We start from the raw sequence: 19,925 nt of genomic DNA, 5'->3' as shown, positions 1-19,925 counted from the left end.
AATTAACAAGGATGCAATGTCAAAATGGAGACAATTACTAGTTGAGCGCCCATATTCTTTAGCTTAATCAGTATTACCACGACCTAAACCTTTTGGAAAAAAATTCTTTGCAAAAAAAAACTTGCGATGGCGCTGTTAACTGTGGTGCACAAAGTTTGTCCGTTAAAGCAAGTTAAGAGCAACCAGAATTCAAATATTCAGAGAAATTCCTAACTGATCTTCCTTCAACGCTCAATCGAAAACTGAAGAACGATTTACAACAGCAGAATTCACGTGGACAATCCGATGGGTTCATAACGATGACTCAACAACTGTTGTCGCAATTTATGAACTATACAAAAAAAACGCCAAAATGCCTAAAAAACAGCATTCTGTTGATTAGTGGATTCCAAAGATCGACCAGAAATTCAGTTTTATAAAAATAAATTGTGATATTGAAGAATACACTTTTGAAAAAGTTGACAAATCTCATGAGTTGCTAATTGTTTTGTTAGCACCACCTCTAAATAGCCTTATATTCGTAAATGAAAGCCTTTTAGTTGTTTAATTAAAGTTTGATATTTATCATTTGCTCCTTTATTTTCATATTGTTTAATACACCAATTTAATAGGTATGAAGGTCAGTGGATAATATCTTTTATCGTCATGCATAATACGTCCTAGACACCATCTAGTATAATAAAAAAAAAGATCGCTTTACTATAGCAAGTGGAAGTCTTGAGAATGTTTGTGGGGGAAAGAGGAGAAGGGCTTGCATGTACAGGGCAGACCTTTTCTTGACACTAAATGATGAATGATGAATCGAAGTACGGTATTTTACCTTTATGGGCGCGCTACATTTTCTAAACAAGCCGTATGATGGAAAGAATTATCGGCTTCATGTTACATAAATTCCTTAATTCTTAATGCTCTTAGTTTTTAGTGGAGTCCGAGTTGCTCATTTGCTTTTGTTGCTTTGTATGTATGATTTAGTTACTTTATGTTTTTTTGTTGTGTATGTCTGTTTTCCATGTCTGGTCTTTGTTCCTGGATTACATTCTTTTGATTACTGCTATAACCTTGGTTCCCTTGAATACACTTAATAACACATTTGCGTTTCTTGAAAATTGTAAAGACAATTTGTTATTACTTAATCTACTGAATCTTAAATTGCATATGAAAAAAGAAGGGGGGAAGTAGACGTGCAGGTAAAAGAGAAACATTTTACATCCAAAAATATGCTATGGAACCATAAAAATATGTCCAAACGATAGTTGTGGGATAAATTAATTAAAATCAATTTCTCGACTGACAACATATGAATTGTTTGTTCTGATGCTTTGTTTATATCATATATATATATGAAATAGTACATTTTTTTTAATTTACAATGGGTGGTTCAGAAAATAATTTTACAGTTCCCCAAGAAAGCAACCAAATTTTGCACAAAATGATAGATTATCTCTCTTTTTCAATTGATTTTTATGTTTTCTATGTAGTTGTTTCCTCTTTAACAGTTGCATTAAATAAAAAAACCAACATCAAACTTCGAGAAAGGATGCATTTGTGATATGAAATCAATGAACATGTTTTAAAAACAAAATTTGTCATGTGCAGTCCACTGCTTGGTTTTTTGATGGACACCCTCTTTTAGACTAAGTACCTCCGATTTATGATTATGGGTTTGGTAATTGTTTTTCCCTTATTTACTATCATTCACATCTGAATGGAAAGAAAACAAAATTGAAAAAAAAGTTTTAACAATGTAAGATGCATGATATACTAAAACAGACTATGCATTTGACAACCTATTGAATTTGTGCTATTTAATGAAGGTAAATTTTATAGCGAACATGACAAAAGAAAATTTTAGCACACAAAACGTTATATTAAAAGTATTTCTGCACTGCAGTTCTTAACAAATGACTATTTGAAAAATCTATCATCGTTGTAGAAACTCTACATAGTTCATTTAGATCGTTTCAAAAACAACTTCTAAAAGCTCATAGATATTACTTAGTAACTCAAACACCCAAAACGTATTATATTTTTAATCACAATGTTTCTTGAATTATTATAAAGTAATTGAAACGTGCCCATGGTCTGTTCGTGATTTTAAATGGTGCATTCCCCTAAGTTGGTTGTTCCAGTTTACATCTGATCTACTCCATGTCCAGGCACCAGCATAACCTTTAGTATATGCCCATTCAAACATCTGCTCACTAGTCATACCTCCTCCGTTTTCTTGATTAAACTCTCCGATCACCAAAGGTTTACTCAAATAGAAATTTGAAAACGAGTGCTGAAAATATATTTTTGAATTTAGTGTTGAATATCCCGGCAAAAGAAAGAATAATAGTACAATGATAATATTTTTTTAATGAATAAACAACAACAATTCTTGTTAAAATTCTAGGGAGGCCGACGTTGTATGCACTGAAACACGAATGGCTAAAAATTGTTCAGTCGGAAGTAACGTATTTTGGAAAGTTTGTATTCAGTTAAAAAGTGATTGTTTGAACTTTTAAGACGTAGACACACAGTGTGTTTTATAAAAAATGTCGCATATTAATTTTGGTCGAGACATCTGCACATATATCAACATAGCGGTACGATATCAACAGGAAAACATTATTTTAGTACAAATAGCTCCGTCTCGTATAGACAAAGCCTAAAATCATATTTGTATAACTTATTACTTACTTTACACTTCACACTTTTCACACGACTATCAAACACCTGTTTATTCTAAATTAACATTAATAACGTAATTGATCCTTCTTGATCGGCACTTCTTATGATTATGATGACAGGTCAGTTATGACAGATTTATAATTCCAAAACGCATTTTATGACATACAGTCTTTCCTATGTTCTATGAGGAACAGGCGAATTTGGATTTCGTATAGGAGACTGTAAATCTTTAGTTGTATTTATTTCTTTCAAAATTTAAATCTTAGTAGTATTTATTTCTTTCAAAATTAGACCCAATCTACTTAAAATCAACGGTTTATTTATTTTTAAATATTTATAAAAGATCAAGTGAAAACCAGGCAATATAATTTAAAAGCTAACAAATTGTAAAGTTGATATTTATGGAATCCCGTTTTTTACAAAGCTGGTGATATTTAATTTATATTTAATTATCAGAATATTTGTCCTTTCGTTTGACCGTTACACTTTCGGTTCGACCTCATTTAATTTATGTTCTTCTTCCCAAGTTGGACAAATTACACATACAGCACTTGTTTTTCATTACTGAAAAAGATGTGTATTTTGGTTCTTGTGCTATAAACTTTGACTTCAACATACGCTGAAGCTATGTGGAGGCTGGTGAGTTTGTAATCAGACTTTACAGGGTCTGTAGTATCCTTTATCTCAAGTTCTTTGGGATAGATAAGTTCTATCAAATATCCAAAATTAGAATTGTTTAAAGAAAATACGTCATCTATATAGCGGAAACTGAGATTAAAGGATCTAGCTACACGATATTCTTTCTTTAGGATCAGATCAGCTATAAAGTCAGCTTCATAAGAGTGAAGGAATAGGTCAACAAGTAGAGGAGCACAATTTGTTCCCATTGGAATGCCGACCGTTTGTTGAAAAAACGCGTCCACCACACTAGACAAATATATTGTCAATTAAAAATTCCAGCATTTTGTAAACATCTTCTTCTGTATATTTGGAAGATGATTTGGAATTATTTCTTACAAAGTATTTGGAATCTCTACCAAGAATTATGTATTTGTATCTAGGTGTACCTTTTGGGAAAACCTATGTGTAATGTTTTTAAGTCGGGATTTTAACTGAGTACGGGGAATAGAAGTATACAGTGTTGAAAAATCATAGGTTTTAATACTATTATATTCTGATAATAGTTTTGAACTGATTGTCTCCAAAAGATCTATTGAATTTTTCAGGATCCATATTGAATTAATACCACTATTAGTAACAACTCTTGTGGTAGGACTGCAGACCCTCTTTGACAGTTGTGAGTATAGAAGTTAAAAGTTTTGAAAGAGGTTTGGTGGTACATTTTGCAGATCCAGCCATGAAACGTTGTATATATGGATTCTTGTGGAGTTTAGGAATCCAGTATATAGACGGTAAATCACAGTCATCATCCTTGGTAGAGAGACCAAATGAGGATAGCACATATTTATGGTTTTCCACAATTTCTTCTTTGGAGAGTGTGGTATAGGTCTTATCACTGCTATTGTTTTCTACGCCTACCTCTGATAATAAACATTGGATGTAAAACGTTTTGCAGACAAAAACAATGTTATTTTGGGCTTTGTCTGCTGGTACGATAACATATTTGTCATGTATAGTAGACAATGTTTTTGCTACATCAGGGTCCTTGAAAACTGATGTAGCATTGGTACTCATTGACCTACTTTAAACTTTCACTCGTTTCAAAATTAATAACCTAAAGGCCTTTAATCACCCTGACAGAGAATCAATGTCTTCTTGTTCTCGTTTTATCCATTTTCTTGCGTAGTCCTCCACGGCATCCATATGAACTTATAATTCCAATTATGGAGCGCGGTGCATGGTACTTGAGACATTTAGAAAGGATATTACGTTTTCGATGATGGATAATTCTCCCGTATTGATGTGACCGGAAGGACCATATTTGAATGGATGTATTTGCAAGAACAGTCAGGTGGTTTAGCCTTGAAGTCCTCAATCTCGATGTTTTGCAACAGCATTTTATAATTGAAAATTTTGGATGCAATGGGTGAAGTATAGGAATATGACATAATAGGTATGGATTTGTCTTTGAAGTATTGGGGAATTTTGTTGGTAACGTTTTTGTGATGGAGGATGTTAGCCAAATTAATCGCTTCTATAACTTTGTTGACAAACGGTAGTGGTAGAAATGATTTTTTTTCTTCATCTTGATTTTTCACACAAACTGGTTTAAAGAGTCTGTGGAAACCAATATCTAAAATTATGGCAACAAGTCTGAATAATGATGAGGTAAGGTCAGAAACAGGAGTGTCAAGACCAGGGATGAGCACAATTTCTGTCAAATGTAATCGATTAAAAATCGATTATATGAAGAATTTTGGTGTAATCGATTATTAATCGATTACTCTGATTTTTTTTTGTAATCGATTACAATCGAGTATTTTATCAAAAGTAATAACATTACTTTTCGATTACAGTCAATTACATTCTACGAAATAAAAAGAAATAACTATGAAAAAGGTACAACAGTATTGCTGTTCAACATATTTATAGTGGAAAATAACAAAATTTACATTAGCATCATTTAATGCTTTAAAGTCAGAAGTCAGAATTGCATTTAATCATTATCTGTTTGTGGAAGGTATTATCACTCAATCGGCATCTGTCAGGACAAAATTTCCATCAGCCTTGAAATAAACTGTTTCCAATTGTTTTGTTGATAACTGTTTTCCACAGGGAAGTTCATATCGAAGATCAAAAATATTTACAAAACTCCTGAAAAATGGGTTTTCCTCTAGAGAGAGTGGTGATAAGGTGTCTGCTATTCCATGGACCAAGGTATTAGTCACTTCTTTTTGTTTGGGGTCAAATTGACCATATTGTGTACTTTTTTTGTTTAAAAACTGAATTAAATTTTGTTGTTTATTTGATTCATTATTTATATATAGCTCATTGCGATGTTTTCTCTGAAAAAAATAAATAAAAAGTCTTTAAATGTTGGTCCAGATAATTTTATAAGTCAATACTTCAAGTAAAATTAAATGGTTTGAATTATTTCTTTGTTTTGACTATTTCCTTGATTACAAGTTATAAAACTACAAATAGAGTAAAACATGTAAGGTAATTTAATGTAAACCTGACACTTAATCAGAAAAAATAATTGAAAACAAAACAGAGTCTTGCTGTCAGTAATTTATTTTTTCATTAATTGGCCAGTATTAAAAGAAAAGAATATAGTTAGATTTAATTATATTTCTTTATTCTCTTATTTAAATTTATAAACAATTACATAAATATGTTTAGTGTGATTGTGTCAAAGTGGAATGCATGAAGTTATTGTATTGTATTGGTTCATTGTCAACATGACTTCTTATTTTTAATCTTAATGTTTTAAAAAATAGATAACATACCTTAATGTGAGTTGAAAAAAATGATGTTGTTTGGGCATTCCCAGACATGAACACATGGCAGTATTTGCATTTAACTTTAATAGTTCCTTCCGAATGTGGTGAATTTCATAATGTTCTCTCCAAGACATAACAAACAGCCACTATGTCTCCCAAAATCACTACTAAAACATTTAACCAAACAAAAATGCTCACTATTGTAAGTGAGTGAACAAAATTCTAGAGTTTAATATTACACAAGAAGGAAAACAAAATCTGGACTAGAATGACAAATAAAAAAAACTCTTATTGACACATTTTGTATTAAGAAATTTCAATACAATCAACATATTTATTTTAGTGTAGTTGTATTAATTCAGCCTTTGATATATTTATTTTGAACATAAATTAGAGGCCATTTGTTTCAAAAGCTGGAAATAAGTTTAATTTGTAAGGAAATCTTGTTGACATAAGGGACTTTAAGAGAACAACAAATGTAATAAAATGCAACTTTTCAGGACTCTCAAGTCATTTTATACATGGCATTTTATCTGTACCTGTACAAAAAGAGCATTACATGAAGAATGCATCCAATGCACTGAAATAAAGTGCTATTTTGTCAAACTATTTTTCTAAAGTAATCGAAATGTAATCGAAAGTAATTGAAAAGTTGGTCGATTACAGATTACTGTCGATTACTCTGAAAAATGTAATCAATTACAATCGATTACGATTACATATTACGATTACCCCATCCCTGGTCAAGACTTGTTTTGTAAAGGTAGTGTAGTAGAGTGAGGGGTATAGAATAGAGTTTGGTTCTAATGTGATGAAGTCCAAGAGGTTTTTGTATGAAAGGAAGGAGACCGTCTATTGAGACATCACTTTAGGTGTAACTTAGGTGACGTATAGTGGCGATGGCCATGACTCCTTTCCCGTCTTGGAGTTTTGTCAAATAAATTCATCACATTTATGCTAATGTTATATTGGCTTGAAAGGTTTCCTATACCTTTGATGTTGTCATTGCATCCATAAGGTAATGCAGTACCTAGCCTGCATATCCAGTACTCCTCTCTTTCCCTACGATAGTTTTGTCTTAGATTGGGACTGTTCGTAGGATGGTAAATGTTTTCTAAAATACAAAATTTCATAGAGGATTGAATGATCTTGTTGATTAACATATTGATAAACTGTCGGGAATTTGGTGGTAGGTATTCCCAAACGATGACTGCACATTCTTTTGTTTAATCGTTCTTGTGTTTCACCGACATATATTAGACCGCATAAGTAGCATTCTAATCTATATATTAAGTTTGTTGATTTGCAGCTTAAGTCATCGTGACTTCCTGTATGAAAAGCTTTGTTTGTAAGGAAATTAGATAGGTAAGAGTCGGTTATAAGAATGTTGCATGTTTTAATATCACATTTAGATATGGTACAATGTGGTTCGTCATCATTTTAGTCAAATATATCATTTAAAGTGATGGAACATTGATTATTTACCGCTATAACTTTGGTTCCCCTGATTACTCTTTGAAATAGTTAGACTTTTTGTGCTGGAATAGATGGTCTGCAGGCTGATCGTGTGATTGTGTACTTTTAGTTTGAATGGTTGGGGCAATATCCATACCAGATGTGAGCGTAATAAGATTCCCATCTGGAGACACCACAGTCTTACAAGACAACAGTGTGTCCGATCTACTGTCAGGTTTGGACCTTTTTATACTGGGCGACGTCCGAGCCAGTTTTTCTTTCATTCCTCTTGTTAAAACCATAAAATTGTATTACTGGGTTGATGATACCCTCGGGGACCAAATCTACCAGCAGCGGTATTGAAAACGTAAAATAGAAGATTTTGCATTGTAATGCAGCGTTTCGAGATCCCGGAAGTAAACAATAAAATGCAGACCGGTTTTCGGATTTCAATACATTCTGCATCAGAAATTCCAGATGATCATGTTGCTTATATCTTTTTCATTGCATCTATGGATGAGGTCTTTATTTGTAATTGAATTGTGCCAAAATATTCGAAATATCATCCTAAGACACTGTGTGAAAGGTGGAGAGTTTTTGTAGGTCAGTTTTATATAAATTCGCCAGCACTATGAACCATACAACCGTGTAGGTATAACAAAATCTTTGTATAGCTGCAAATTGATGTGTGTGTGGTGTGTTGTTCAGATTTCCATTCCTTCAGCAAGTGCCTGAATGCAGCTCTTGCTTTTTTTTCAAACGTTGTTGAATGTCAGTAGCAGCACCGCATTTTACTTTAACTGTACTAGTACTTCCAAAATAGGTAAATGTATCTGCTTGATGTAGTGCTTGTTCATTTAGTAGTACTGTTAGTGAGTTGGAATTGTTGTGAACTAAAACTTCAGGTTTCCCGGTGTTGATTTGTCAGCCGATTTTGTTTGAAAAAAAATCATGTAACTTATACTTATGGTTGTTAATCTTTTGCTGCTTTAAGTGTCAGTCTCTGTAAGAATCAGGCAATGGGTGAAACATGGTTTAAGAAACTAACATTTTGAAAGTTTAATTTGACTATGTGCACCATCAGTTTTTCCATACCACTTTGGTAAATTGATTTATAATTATATTGAAATGCACTGAAAACAGACAATTCAAGGGCAGATGAGTCTGTCAAAAATCTTATCAATCTTATAATAATAACATGATATTAAAATATTGCTGAGTAAATCCAGTGATGCAGAGAACAAATAAATGTCCTTTACAACAGAGAAAGCATCCTTGAGTGAAATCATGACAGATTGCCGGGGTTTTCACATGCATGTTTTTGAATTTCCCATCTTGCCTGATTCTTAAACAAGTTCTATCTGTAAAAAAGATGAGCCGACGCAGTAAAATTTTATTCTTTTTACTTATAATTTTCTACATTTCATTCAGGAAATAACTAATGGCACACAATTTCAATTTTCGATACAGTCAATTTTTCAAACGCCACTTAATCAGTATTTAGCCAACGAAATTCGGGAAACCGAATTGCGATCAGATGACTTGCGTTTCCATGGGAGAACATCTTTAAGGTCAAACGGTAAAAAGCAAAACTATAGCGACTGCGTCGAAAAAAAAACTTAATTTTTTGTAGAACTCTACTTGTAAAAGTAATAAACGTAGATTATAATGTGTGCGACATCTTTAATTACAATAAACAAGAGACTCCCATGAGCCTTAATTGTTAACCTGGTAGAATTCCATATTTAAGACGGATCAAAAATCCTCACTTCAGTTCTGTGGAGACTACCCATACAAGTATTCATCGCAAGTTTGGTTGTAATTGGTCAAGAGATGATTAAAGAAATAACATTTAAATAGGGTAAAAACGTCGAAAAGGGTCAATAACTCTAAGATGGCCATAAACAGATTAAAGCATATATTTCACTACTCGTACATCTCACCATGCTGAACACATTCAATTTGTCTGAATTAGGCTCAACCTACCGGTTTTGGAGATATATGAGGAACCTCCTGTCTGACCCTTATTTTTTTTTAGTAACGGCAGTTCTGGACTGATCAAAAATCAATATATCATTTCTATGTAGAATATCCTAATGAACATTCAAACCAAGTTTGGTTCAAATTGGTCAAGTAGTTTCAGAACAGAACATTTTTGAAAGTAATACCGTAAAAAATAACCAAAAATCGAAAAAGGGCAATAACTCCAACATAGATTAACAATTTAACAGAATTTTGCTAAACTAATGGTTTTGTAGATATATGCCAAAAACTTCTGTCGGACTCTTTTGTTCTATTTTTAGTAACAACAGCCATGTTTTCGACGGATCAAAAATCCCCATATTAGTTCTATGGATAATACCCTAAAGAACATTCATCTTAAATTTGGTTCAAATTTGTCAAGTACTTTCAGAGGAGGAGAATTTTAAAGTATCAAGGACAACGGACGACGACGATCGACACCAAGTGGTAAGCAACAGCTTACATGGCCTTTGGCTTGGTGAGCTAAAAAGGAATGCTTCGGATTGTTGTGTTGTTAAATATCATAGTCATGTTTTTCTTTTTCGTTATCATTTGAAAGTACATGCAGATGTTCGTCATTTAGACTGCGATATGGCACTTCGCTTTGTGAAGATCTTCTTGGAATAAATATGTTCCTCCAACGAAGTAACGTCTTTTACGCTGTGCGTTACACGATACGCTGTATGTGAAATTCTTTTTTTGCGAACAGTTTTTCGTACTACATTTGTAAATCAATATAAATCGAAACAGTCAAATATATGCTTTGATTTTGCAGCCATTTTAACTTTGTAGTTTTGATTCGCATTTTTCTGTATAAATTCAAAATTAACAGAATCAAATTATTTGTTTGTACACTTTAATGAATTCAGTATTTAGTTTTGGTTCTCATTTATCGATCCCTACTTACTCTATTATATTGCTTGTTTACTTTTTATATACTAGCAAGTCAAGGATTGATACAAACAAATATTTCCAAAATAGGCTAAGTGTTAAACCTTTATGTAAGTGTGTATGTTACATAGGGTTTTAATAAATACAAAAACTTTAAATAAAAAAAAAACAACACAGATGATAGAAATTTAAAAAAAATGTTGTCATATCAGCTTGTTGAAAATAAGTAGTGCGTCTATCTTGATTTTTTAGTCAGTTAATTCCTTTTTTAATGTTGCCATTTTTAAGCAGTTTAATGGATATTGAAGAAATGCAATTCTTTAACTTTGTGAACTTGTTAAAGCCGAAATAACAGCAATATTTTCACTTTACACTAAACTAAATGGATTCTCACTTTCTCCTATTTTACCATATTTCCACTTGTTGTATAAACTTTTTCTATTGCCTAGAATTTATCAGTTCGGTAAACTTCTTATTATCCTTTAAAAATTTTCATTTTACAAAGACTTACTTTAAATGGTGACTCATTTCCAAAATGATGATGCCAATCATAGGTATGAACTTGGTAAAATGACAGTGTTCCCTGTAGAATGAATAATATCACTTTTAATTCATATTTACGGAAAGTATTATTTCCATAAGGAAAACCAATTTGTTTAATAAAATCAACATATTCACTTTTCATTCAATCAAAGAATGTTATTCAACAAATTTGTGTAACGTTTCATTGAACACAATGGCCGTCGTGTTTTATTTCTTTTTGTTTTCTGTTGTTGTTTTTTTTGTTGTTGTTACTTTGTTGTTGTTCGATATTATTTGTTTGTGTGTGTGTGTGTGTGTGTGTGTGTGTGTGTGTGTGTGTGTGTGTTTTGTTTTTGTTTGTTTTTTGTTTTATTTTGGGGTGTTCTTTTTTTTGCGTGTCTTGTTTGTTTGTTTTTCTTTGTTTAATTTTAATTAAATGAATTCAATTTGTTTTCCTCGCTGTTTTCTAAGTATTTATATTGCTGAAACTTGTTGGCGAAAGATTTGTAAAAAACATTTTAAAAATGTTTTTTCCATCATTATTAAAAAAATTAAAATTCATGAGTCACAGAATAGTTCTTAAAAAGGTCAAAATTAATTACCAAAGCAATTAATAGTTTTTAATGATCATACAAAACAATTACATTTTCATGGTTATAGGAATAAATTCAGTAAGAAAACTCCCATTTCTTCTAATGCACCATCGTGTTTTAAGTTATGCCCTTTGTGAATTACCCTTTAAAAATCAGGAAGCTTTAAGTATTATACTTTAAGGCTCATTAACCTAATTATCTAATTAACTTTCAAAACATGGGTTATTCGACATTTTTGGCCATTTCCATGGCTTCTTTATACACAATTTAAAAATGTGCTAAATTTTGACCCTAGCCTTCACTACAAGCGTAACCTAGGAATGCATGTGACCATTTTGCAGTCAAGCAGTGCACATAATACAATATTTTGTCAAAACTGTCAAAACTGTGATTGCTTTTGAGCAAAAATGCCGAAATTGAGAATCTTTTTTTAAACAAATGTCCCCATATTTAAGAAATATCTTTTGCTTGTTTGTTTGTTTAGGTTTTAAATTATTGTTTTGAGCACCAACAAATGACAAGAAATGCAGTTAAGGTTTTGAAAATCAAATATTTATACCGTAGTTTTGTTTATTCCATTGTAGTTCTACAATTTATTTACTGCCGTCGCATTTACCCAATTCAAGAATATGTTAACCGCATATATAATGGAACATGTCACATTTTTAATACAATATATCATACCAAAAAGTTTACTTACACAAATACTGTGTGTGTGTGTGTGTGTTTTTCTTTGAAATGAACATTAAAGTTAAACGACCAAAGTCCTCTATTAATAACAACAAACTTCAAGTCTTAACAACTCATCGCATGTTTCCCACCAGCCTTTCCTAGGCACACTATAACATCAAACTATTTACCTTACATTTACCGACAGCCTTTCCTAGGCACACTAGAACATCAAACTATTTACCTTACATTTACCGACAGCCTTTCCTAGGCACACTAGAACATCAAACTATTTACCTTACATTTACCAACAGCCTTTCCTAGGCACACTAGAACATCAAACAACTTACCTTACATTTACCAACAGCCTTTCATAGTCAAACTAGAATACCGAACAACTGATCTGATATTTTTCAATAGCCTTTCTAACTCGAAATAGGACACTCGACAACTTACCTGATATTTATCGCTAGCCTTCTTTAGGCATACTGAAACATTCCACAACTCACCTGATATTTACCACCAGCCTTCCTGAGACAATGATCGCTGTAAATGTTGTGAAATCCCATCGAATCGGTATCGGCCTTCATGTTCCAGGACCCAACTGTTATCATTGCTCCTGGATCTACCTCCTTTATTGCAGCTGCTTGCCAATTGACGAATCTGTAACCACATGATTACACAATATAAAAAGTATAAAAGTAGCATTCTTAAGTGGAATAGACACTTAAATTTCAGAAATCACTTAACTCATCCAATATTTGAATCCCAGTTAATAATAAAAACAATAGCTGTATATATATTTGTGGGAATAATATTAAATTAAACATTGTTGTATATAAAAAAAACATCGATTCAAATCCAGTAATATGCTCACTAAGTAAAAAAATTATCAAATATAAATTTTGAATCTGATACATATATATCATGGATCCAAATGACTTCAGCAATATGGCGGAAAGAAGCTTCCGACACCTGAATTCATTCAAATCCAAAGAATTCATGACGTCAAAACAAAGCTTGTGAAACGTCGGACTAAGATGTTTAAGACCAAGCAGTTCGAGGCTAATTGGTGATATTCACTATTATTTCTTCGGGTGCGTGCCAGATTCCTGATTTCTCATAATAAACAGAGCGTTTGTTTTTATGCATGTTTTAGTTTCTTCTCTTTTTTGTATAAATTACAAACAATATATTTGTAAATTTTAAGACAACACTAAATGCTTTAACCCAAATGCATGACTAACCGTGCGATTTCCTGTGGTGTATACAACTTTCCAGCCCATCCTGCCCCAGAACCACTCAAGTGTCTTGTATCAAAACATGGCTCGGCGTTTGACAGTCCAGTCTTAATCTCTCCTTCCGGTTCGTTTATGATGTCCCATCCACCAAGGGCTTTCTCGTTTTTAAGGGCATACGCAAGCGGTTTAAGGGCGTGATCAATGTATGACTGTAGTTTTCTGGTGTCTACCATCAACCCATGCAGTCTGTAGTGGAAATTTTGTTTCACAGCACCATTCCATAGGCAGAAGAAAACCAAGATGTTGTAGTTTTGAGCAGCATGAAGGTATGTTCTCATATCGCTGATCAGTGTGTTGTCTATTCCAGTTACATAACCGTTGCTATCAAAGTTTGGTGTCGACTCACCTTCTATATGTAGCCAGACTCCTTAAATGATTAAAGATGTTGGATGTTGTATTATAGTATACTGAATGGAAACCTTTACAAAGTAGTAATTCAAAATTGTTATCACAAATAATTGATTTAGTGCATTTATAGAACGTTTTCTCTAAAATTAAAATTCTACTTTGGTTTTATATTATCCGTGTTCATATACGTCCTTGGAACTAGTATATTAATAGTTTACACCTTTAAGATATAGTTAATGCTTATGGCATAAGCACTATCCTTTTGTTGATGAAATTCGTATTCCACTCAACATTATGAATATGATTAATTTTTGCAATTTTTTCTTTTGGTTTTGGATTTTGATTCGTTTTTTTTTTTTTTTGTAATTTGTTTTTGTTTTTGTGTTTAATCAGAAGATTAATCAAGAGTGCCAAGATTCGAGGAGTGGAAATCCAAACAATGTATTACAAGAATAAAGACGAAACAGTGCTTATAAACAAGGGAACAATGAACAAGTGGACATAGCCACATTTACTAGTAACAGATAAAACGAAAAACAACTAAAATACAAATAAAACGCATAAAAATAGGCATACACAACCAAGTACAAAAAATACAAAACGGGAAGCATGAGCAAGGTGCACCGGAAGGGTGTATTTTTCAATATTTTCCATCAGTGACATACATTTATTTTTAAATTTTGATATGGCAAATGAGTACACAAAGTTACATTTTGCTATATATAACACGTTCTAATCTTTTCGAAAATTCTAACATACCTCAGCAGATTTATTACTGTCACTATACCACACTTATTTAAACTGTATATACTTACTGATAGAGTTTCCACCATTGTTGTGAATATCGTTCAATGTTGCTTCAAATGTAGATTTCCCGTTTTGGTACTGACTATGACCAAAATCATATGCATAATGGACCCATGCTTGATTTGCACCAGACAAAAACACACGCTGTCCGTTATAGTACAATTGATTATGGCCATGAATCGTTAGTCTTGCGTTGGAACCTGCAAAATATATGTTTGTATTTAAAACACGATCTTTTTTAATCTGTTGATTTACTTGTATAATGAGTATGATTTTGATATAAATAAGCTATTGTAGATTGAAGCATAATTTAAGTGTAAGGGTAAATTAAACGTTGTGAATGTACAAATGTTTATGATTACATGTAGCTCTCTTTACTATTAGACAAGGAAATTCATTTAACTGAAAAATTTGCGAAATCAATTTAAAACTGTAGATATGAGTTTGTATTATTTTCAAAAGAAAATTTTCTGGTCACCATAATCTAATACATCGTTTATTTCTTTAATATGGTTGTGATGCCCTCTTGAGCATAATGTCAACTAATGCTGCTGATGAGAGGGTGCTCCTTGAAACACACGTACAACATATCAAATTTACAATATCTTTAATATTATGTATTTGGTAGGGAAAAGAACAGAACATTGGTGAATACGTAACAAAAAATGATCCATACTTGCAACAAAAATCAAAAGTACTGCAAGACCAAGATTCATCTTTAAGAACTGAAAATAGAAAACATGTAAAGGCAAAAGCTGGTTTATTAGGTACCAGTCCATGCGAAAACCAGGCAGTTAAATTTGTTCTAAGAAAAGGATCATTCATTTCATTTCACAAATGCATCTTTCCTCAAAGTCGAATTTTAGTTTTGATTAACTGCAACAATTTAAGAGCAATGAATTACAAAGACAAATTGATATTCAAAATTTCTTTGCCTTGTTAGAAAACATTTTCAATCATTTTCTGAACCATCAACTGTCGATTTAAAACAATAATCTTCATACTATTCGACATTCATAGGATATAAAAACAACATTGGAACCAATAAAAATTAGTGGAATAAAATTGATCTTGTGCCACCAATATTATAGGATCTCCTTGATTTTTACAAGGACAGCCTATTAAATGAATAACATAAAAAGAAAAAAGCTAATCACATGATGTTTCTTTAAAATTCACACCTAGCCTTACCTTATCACTGACATGAAACAAATGAGATTTATGTATATAGACCATGGCTTATCAGAACTAAACTAGTCCCAACGGGTTAGTTTCATACACGAAATCTTGGTAACAAGTATAGGAGAAATACGGAAATCCTTTGAATACTTCGTATAGTGTTTCTCTCGCAAGCACCACACAGCGACGACGTACGTTTCCTCTCTTATTTACCACTACAGACAGACAGACCTTTCGAAATACTTTGACAGTTTTCAAATCAAACGGTTAACGTCGCATAAAATCATTCCCTTTTTTATTGACATTGCAAGATTCTTGCAATTTTTAGAAGGCTGTCTGCAGCGTCTACAGTGAATATCGAATGTCAGACACTGTTCACATCTAGATTTCAATGTTCATTTAAGTAAGATATGTTCTTTGTGCCCTCATAGTTTTGTATTTTTGCGAGCACATCTAATGTTATAAAAAATGTTTTAGAATTCTTGAAAACGACCATTTAAACTGGTAACTAAATGCCTAAGTTGTGTAAATATTTAAAAACTACAATGTAAAATGAACGTAATTAACCAAAATAATTTGTAATGGTCACTTAATATAGATATTAATATAGAAAGCATACAATTTTTACCATACTAACACAAAATGCTAATTTGTCTGGCGGTGGCAATAAAATACAAACATTGTTGCACGTGAAAATTCATTTATCCAAAACAGCCCCTTTGGCACACTCCGTATAATTATGTATTTGATAGAAGCCTTTGGGTGTGTTTTTATTATCAATGCGATACAGTTTTTGGTGTGGGCAGACCCAATGCAACTATTTGGTGCGCGCAAACCCAACGCAGCCATTTTTTAGTCCATCGAGGAGGTTTGCAATAAATATGATTTTTAGTGTGTACTTTATAGGATAAAATATTTTGCAGATATGCATTAAAACAGGACAAAATAGTTGAATGATATATTACAAATATTAAAATATGTCATTCAATACTCTTCCGAAATTAGTGTTCATATGTATGATTAGTGGGTCTTTTCTCCGAAGTTCGTTAAAAATGCCACACATTTGAATGTTGCCTAGTGATTTCTGTCGATTCACACGCTATTTTTCCGCACGATGTACATGTTGTTTCCCATTAAATATTCTTTTCTGTCTTTTTTTCTAGCTATATATTTTTTTATGTTCAACTACGATTAATCATTAATTACAAATGTATTAAACGTGGATCGAACAGCAAGGATATCTATGTGAGGCACGTTTAATTCATGTACAAAATTAAAAACTCGTTTACTGCCTAACAAATAGAAACTAATATAATTTGTATTGCTTCCCATTTTATTGTTTAATTTGTTTTGTGAATGATGGAAATGTTTTCAACTAACTATTGTTGGATATGAGGCGGTATTGATATGGAATACATTTGTATATGGTTTATATAGCTTGTACTGAGTGCTTTCTATAAAAATTGTCAGCAGGAAACATAACGTCTGCCAGTTATATAAGACTACTGGAGTGGATAAAGAAATGTGCTTTTAAAAGATCTTATCAATAAACAATAATGCATAAAACTCGAAAGTATGACTTCACTACTAGCAAAAGGCTCTTTGAAAGAGAGAAGTGACCGGGCGCAACGTAAATTATAAAGGAATGATCAATTAAACTTCAGCAGGTCACCATGCAGTTTTCAAGGATAGATAAAACCATACCCTAAATCAAGTTGTAAAATGCCTCATACATGTAATACATGCTGTGAAACAATTTATAAAAGACGTAAATCGACCTGAACTATAGGAAAACGTTACTCGAAAAACAGTGAACAGAAAAAAAAACGACAAGTACTGGACTACAGCTTCCTGGCTTGTGACAGGCACATAAAGTATATATTATTTTAGGATTAAAATCTGTTTTTCCAGAATTTATCGATTTGTAAAATGGGACCGTCCATTAACAAAACCAAAAAAAAACATCCGTAGGACTTTTATGTCGGGTTTGTGAGTGAATGGTTCAATTTTACAAATTCATAAATTCTGGGGAAAAACATTGTTTTATCCTTATAACTACTATCCCAAACTAATTGAAATACATTCATCTTTTTTAGACTCATTCAGTGAACTTGATATCCAAAATTGGCCGTATCTTTTTTCGAAGAGATGGCAGCAATGTTGTTTACAATTTATACAAGGAATTTAAACTGTTGTTAAATCTATCATCCACAAGGTCGTATAAGGTGAATAACCAATTATAAAAAGGACATGCTATTAATATTGGAATTATAACACAACTAGAATTCGACTTGAATTTTTCAATTATATATATTAGCCAAATTTTGATCTGTTGCATGGTCATATCAAACATAACTCAACATTTAAAGGCTTTTCTTCAAAAAACGGTAATAGAGGAACGAAAACAATAAGGGGATGCGTCTTACATTCGGACAGTTGGGTAATGATATCAAAGGCAGACACAAATGCATCGGATTTATATTCACTGTATAATTGTCTCCCACAGCTGTATAGGGGTACTGTATATTTTCTATCGTCAGTTCTAGTATTATTTGTTTGTTATCAGCTTAGACAATTGTGCCATACCTCTTATCAATTTTGTAATCAAGGGAACCAAGATTCGAATGAAAAACAAAAGAATATATTTCCAACATTTATACATACACAAAACAAATAATATGAAATATTCAAAGCAACACGTACAAAACAAAGAAACAAAAGTAAATGAGCAACCTGGACTCCACTGAAAATGGGAGCACAGACCAGATGCTTTTGTAGAATAAGTGCCACCCGCCGAGTTGCTCATGAATGTCAGTTCGAGGAACAAAAATTAGTTCTTATGGTGCTGATCGAATGGGTTTGATAAAAACAAAGACTGATGAAACACTACAGAATTTTTTTTTACACTTTTAGCCCCCAAAAAGCTGTTAACAAACTATTGTAATTTTGTTTATAGATGTTGCGACATGTATACTGTCATCAAAATTCCATAACAGTTTTTAGATTGTTGGTAAAATAATTCATTGCGTTGTATTTTGAGAGGGATGTATGCAAATAAAATTGGTTATTTTTATTTTTAGTTCGATTGAATCAACGACAAACAATCGCTCTACAAAAAATCAAAAAAATCTATTAATTAAAAGAACAACGTTTGGTAACCAGATATTTGAAATACCAAAAACTCTTAATAGTCACATAGAATATCAATTACAGATACATGATACAAATAAGAGAGAACTATCAATAATAATAAGTATACGTATAATGCCTGCAAGTCATAACACGTTAAATGTTGAGAAACCACAAGCACAACATATTTAAATTAAAAGTATGGATAAACTCAATTTTGTTCAAATCAACAACCTTTCCTCACTGTCAAGTAAAGAAAATAATTGTGAACAAGCGAAAAAAGATGTCACGTACAATGTATTGCCGTGAAACATACAATTTTAAAGAACTCAGCTCAGTGAAGGAAGTAGATATACACTTCACAATGTCAGTGATTAATATACACGTTAAAACATGCTAGACTTACCAGTTGTCCTTCCCTTTTGTCCACAACAGTTAGTTTTACCTTTGCACGTTTCTGTTTTACACTTGATTTTATACTTGACTCGTAATGCATATACTAAATGTACATAGACAACCCGGATTTAATCATAAACGTTGTTTAATTGCATTTTATACGTAACAGTCGTTTAACACTTCATGTATGATAAATTTATTGGTACCGTTAAGTTTTGTATGTCTTAATAATGATTTCTGTATCACTCTGACAAATAAGGGCCATATAAAATTGTCTTATTATTCATATTATTTTCAATTCAATTGCACGTCCTCACTTGACCTGACTTTAGTGACTGAAATGGATGAAATTTGAACTTGCTTCAGTTCAATTCGTTTTGAGGTCCAGGTAATTTCTACCCCATGTCCTGAAAGGAAAGCATCGTTAATAAATATTTTTAAATACTCTTGTTTTTATGTAAAGTTAAAGGTCTTAGATAATCGTAGATTTATTGTATTGAAGCTGTTCGTTCGTATCCTTTGACTTCAAAAACAGG

General features: G+C 32.2%; 1 protein-coding gene across 2 annotated transcripts; it reads right to left on the bottom strand.

Annotated features, from left to right (window-relative positions):
• Positions 1-2,016: 2,016 nt before the first annotated feature.
• LOC148625976 (mannan endo-1,4-beta-mannosidase-like) lies at positions 2,017-19,475 on the bottom strand. 2 transcript variants are annotated; one of them, XM_088569460.1, is made up of 7 exons: positions 19,400-19,475; positions 15,362-15,410; positions 14,694-14,885; positions 13,477-13,897; positions 12,739-12,892; positions 10,957-11,028; positions 2,017-2,281 (listed from the first exon to the last, which is right to left on the bottom strand). In XM_088569460.1, exons 2-7 carry the CDS (start codon positions 15,399-15,401, stop codon positions 2,054-2,056), a joined length of 1,107 nt encoding a protein of 368 aa, XP_088425586.1. In that variant the 5' UTR covers positions 15,402-15,410; positions 19,400-19,475; the 3' UTR covers positions 2,017-2,053. The 2 variants fall into 2 exon arrangements, with proteins under 2 accessions (XP_088425586.1, XP_088425587.1); XM_088569461.1 differs by lacking the exon at positions 19,400-19,475 and adding an exon at positions 15,877-15,968.
• Between the last annotated feature and the right edge of the window lie 450 nt (positions 19,476-19,925).

This window comes from Perna viridis, chromosome 2 (genome assembly GCF_037379345.1).
Source record: "Perna viridis isolate PV_CMFRI_1.1 ecotype Kerala chromosome 2, ASM3737934v1, whole genome shotgun sequence".
NCBI classification, from domain to species: Eukaryota; Metazoa; Mollusca; class Bivalvia; order Mytilida; family Mytilidae; genus Perna; species Perna viridis.
Note: the sequence above shows the minus strand (reverse complement) of the source record. Positions and strands in the feature narration are given on the sequence as shown.

What these genes read in the sequence shown, in the direction of transcription:
- LOC148625976 (XM_088569461.1), bottom strand. Translation starts at nt 15,921, where the DNA reads ATGGTCTATATACATAAATCTCATTTGTTTCATGTCAGTGATAAG. An exon ending in TGTTTCATGTCAGTGATAAG is followed by an intron (nt 15,411 to 15,876) that starts GTAAGGCTAGGT and finishes TTCTATTTTCAG; the next exon opens with TTCTTAAAGATGAATCTTGG. An exon ending in GAAATGAGTCACCATTTAAA is followed by an intron (nt 2,282 to 10,956) that starts GTAAGTCTTTGT and finishes ATATATTTTCAG; the next exon opens with CACTCGTTTTCAAATTTCTA.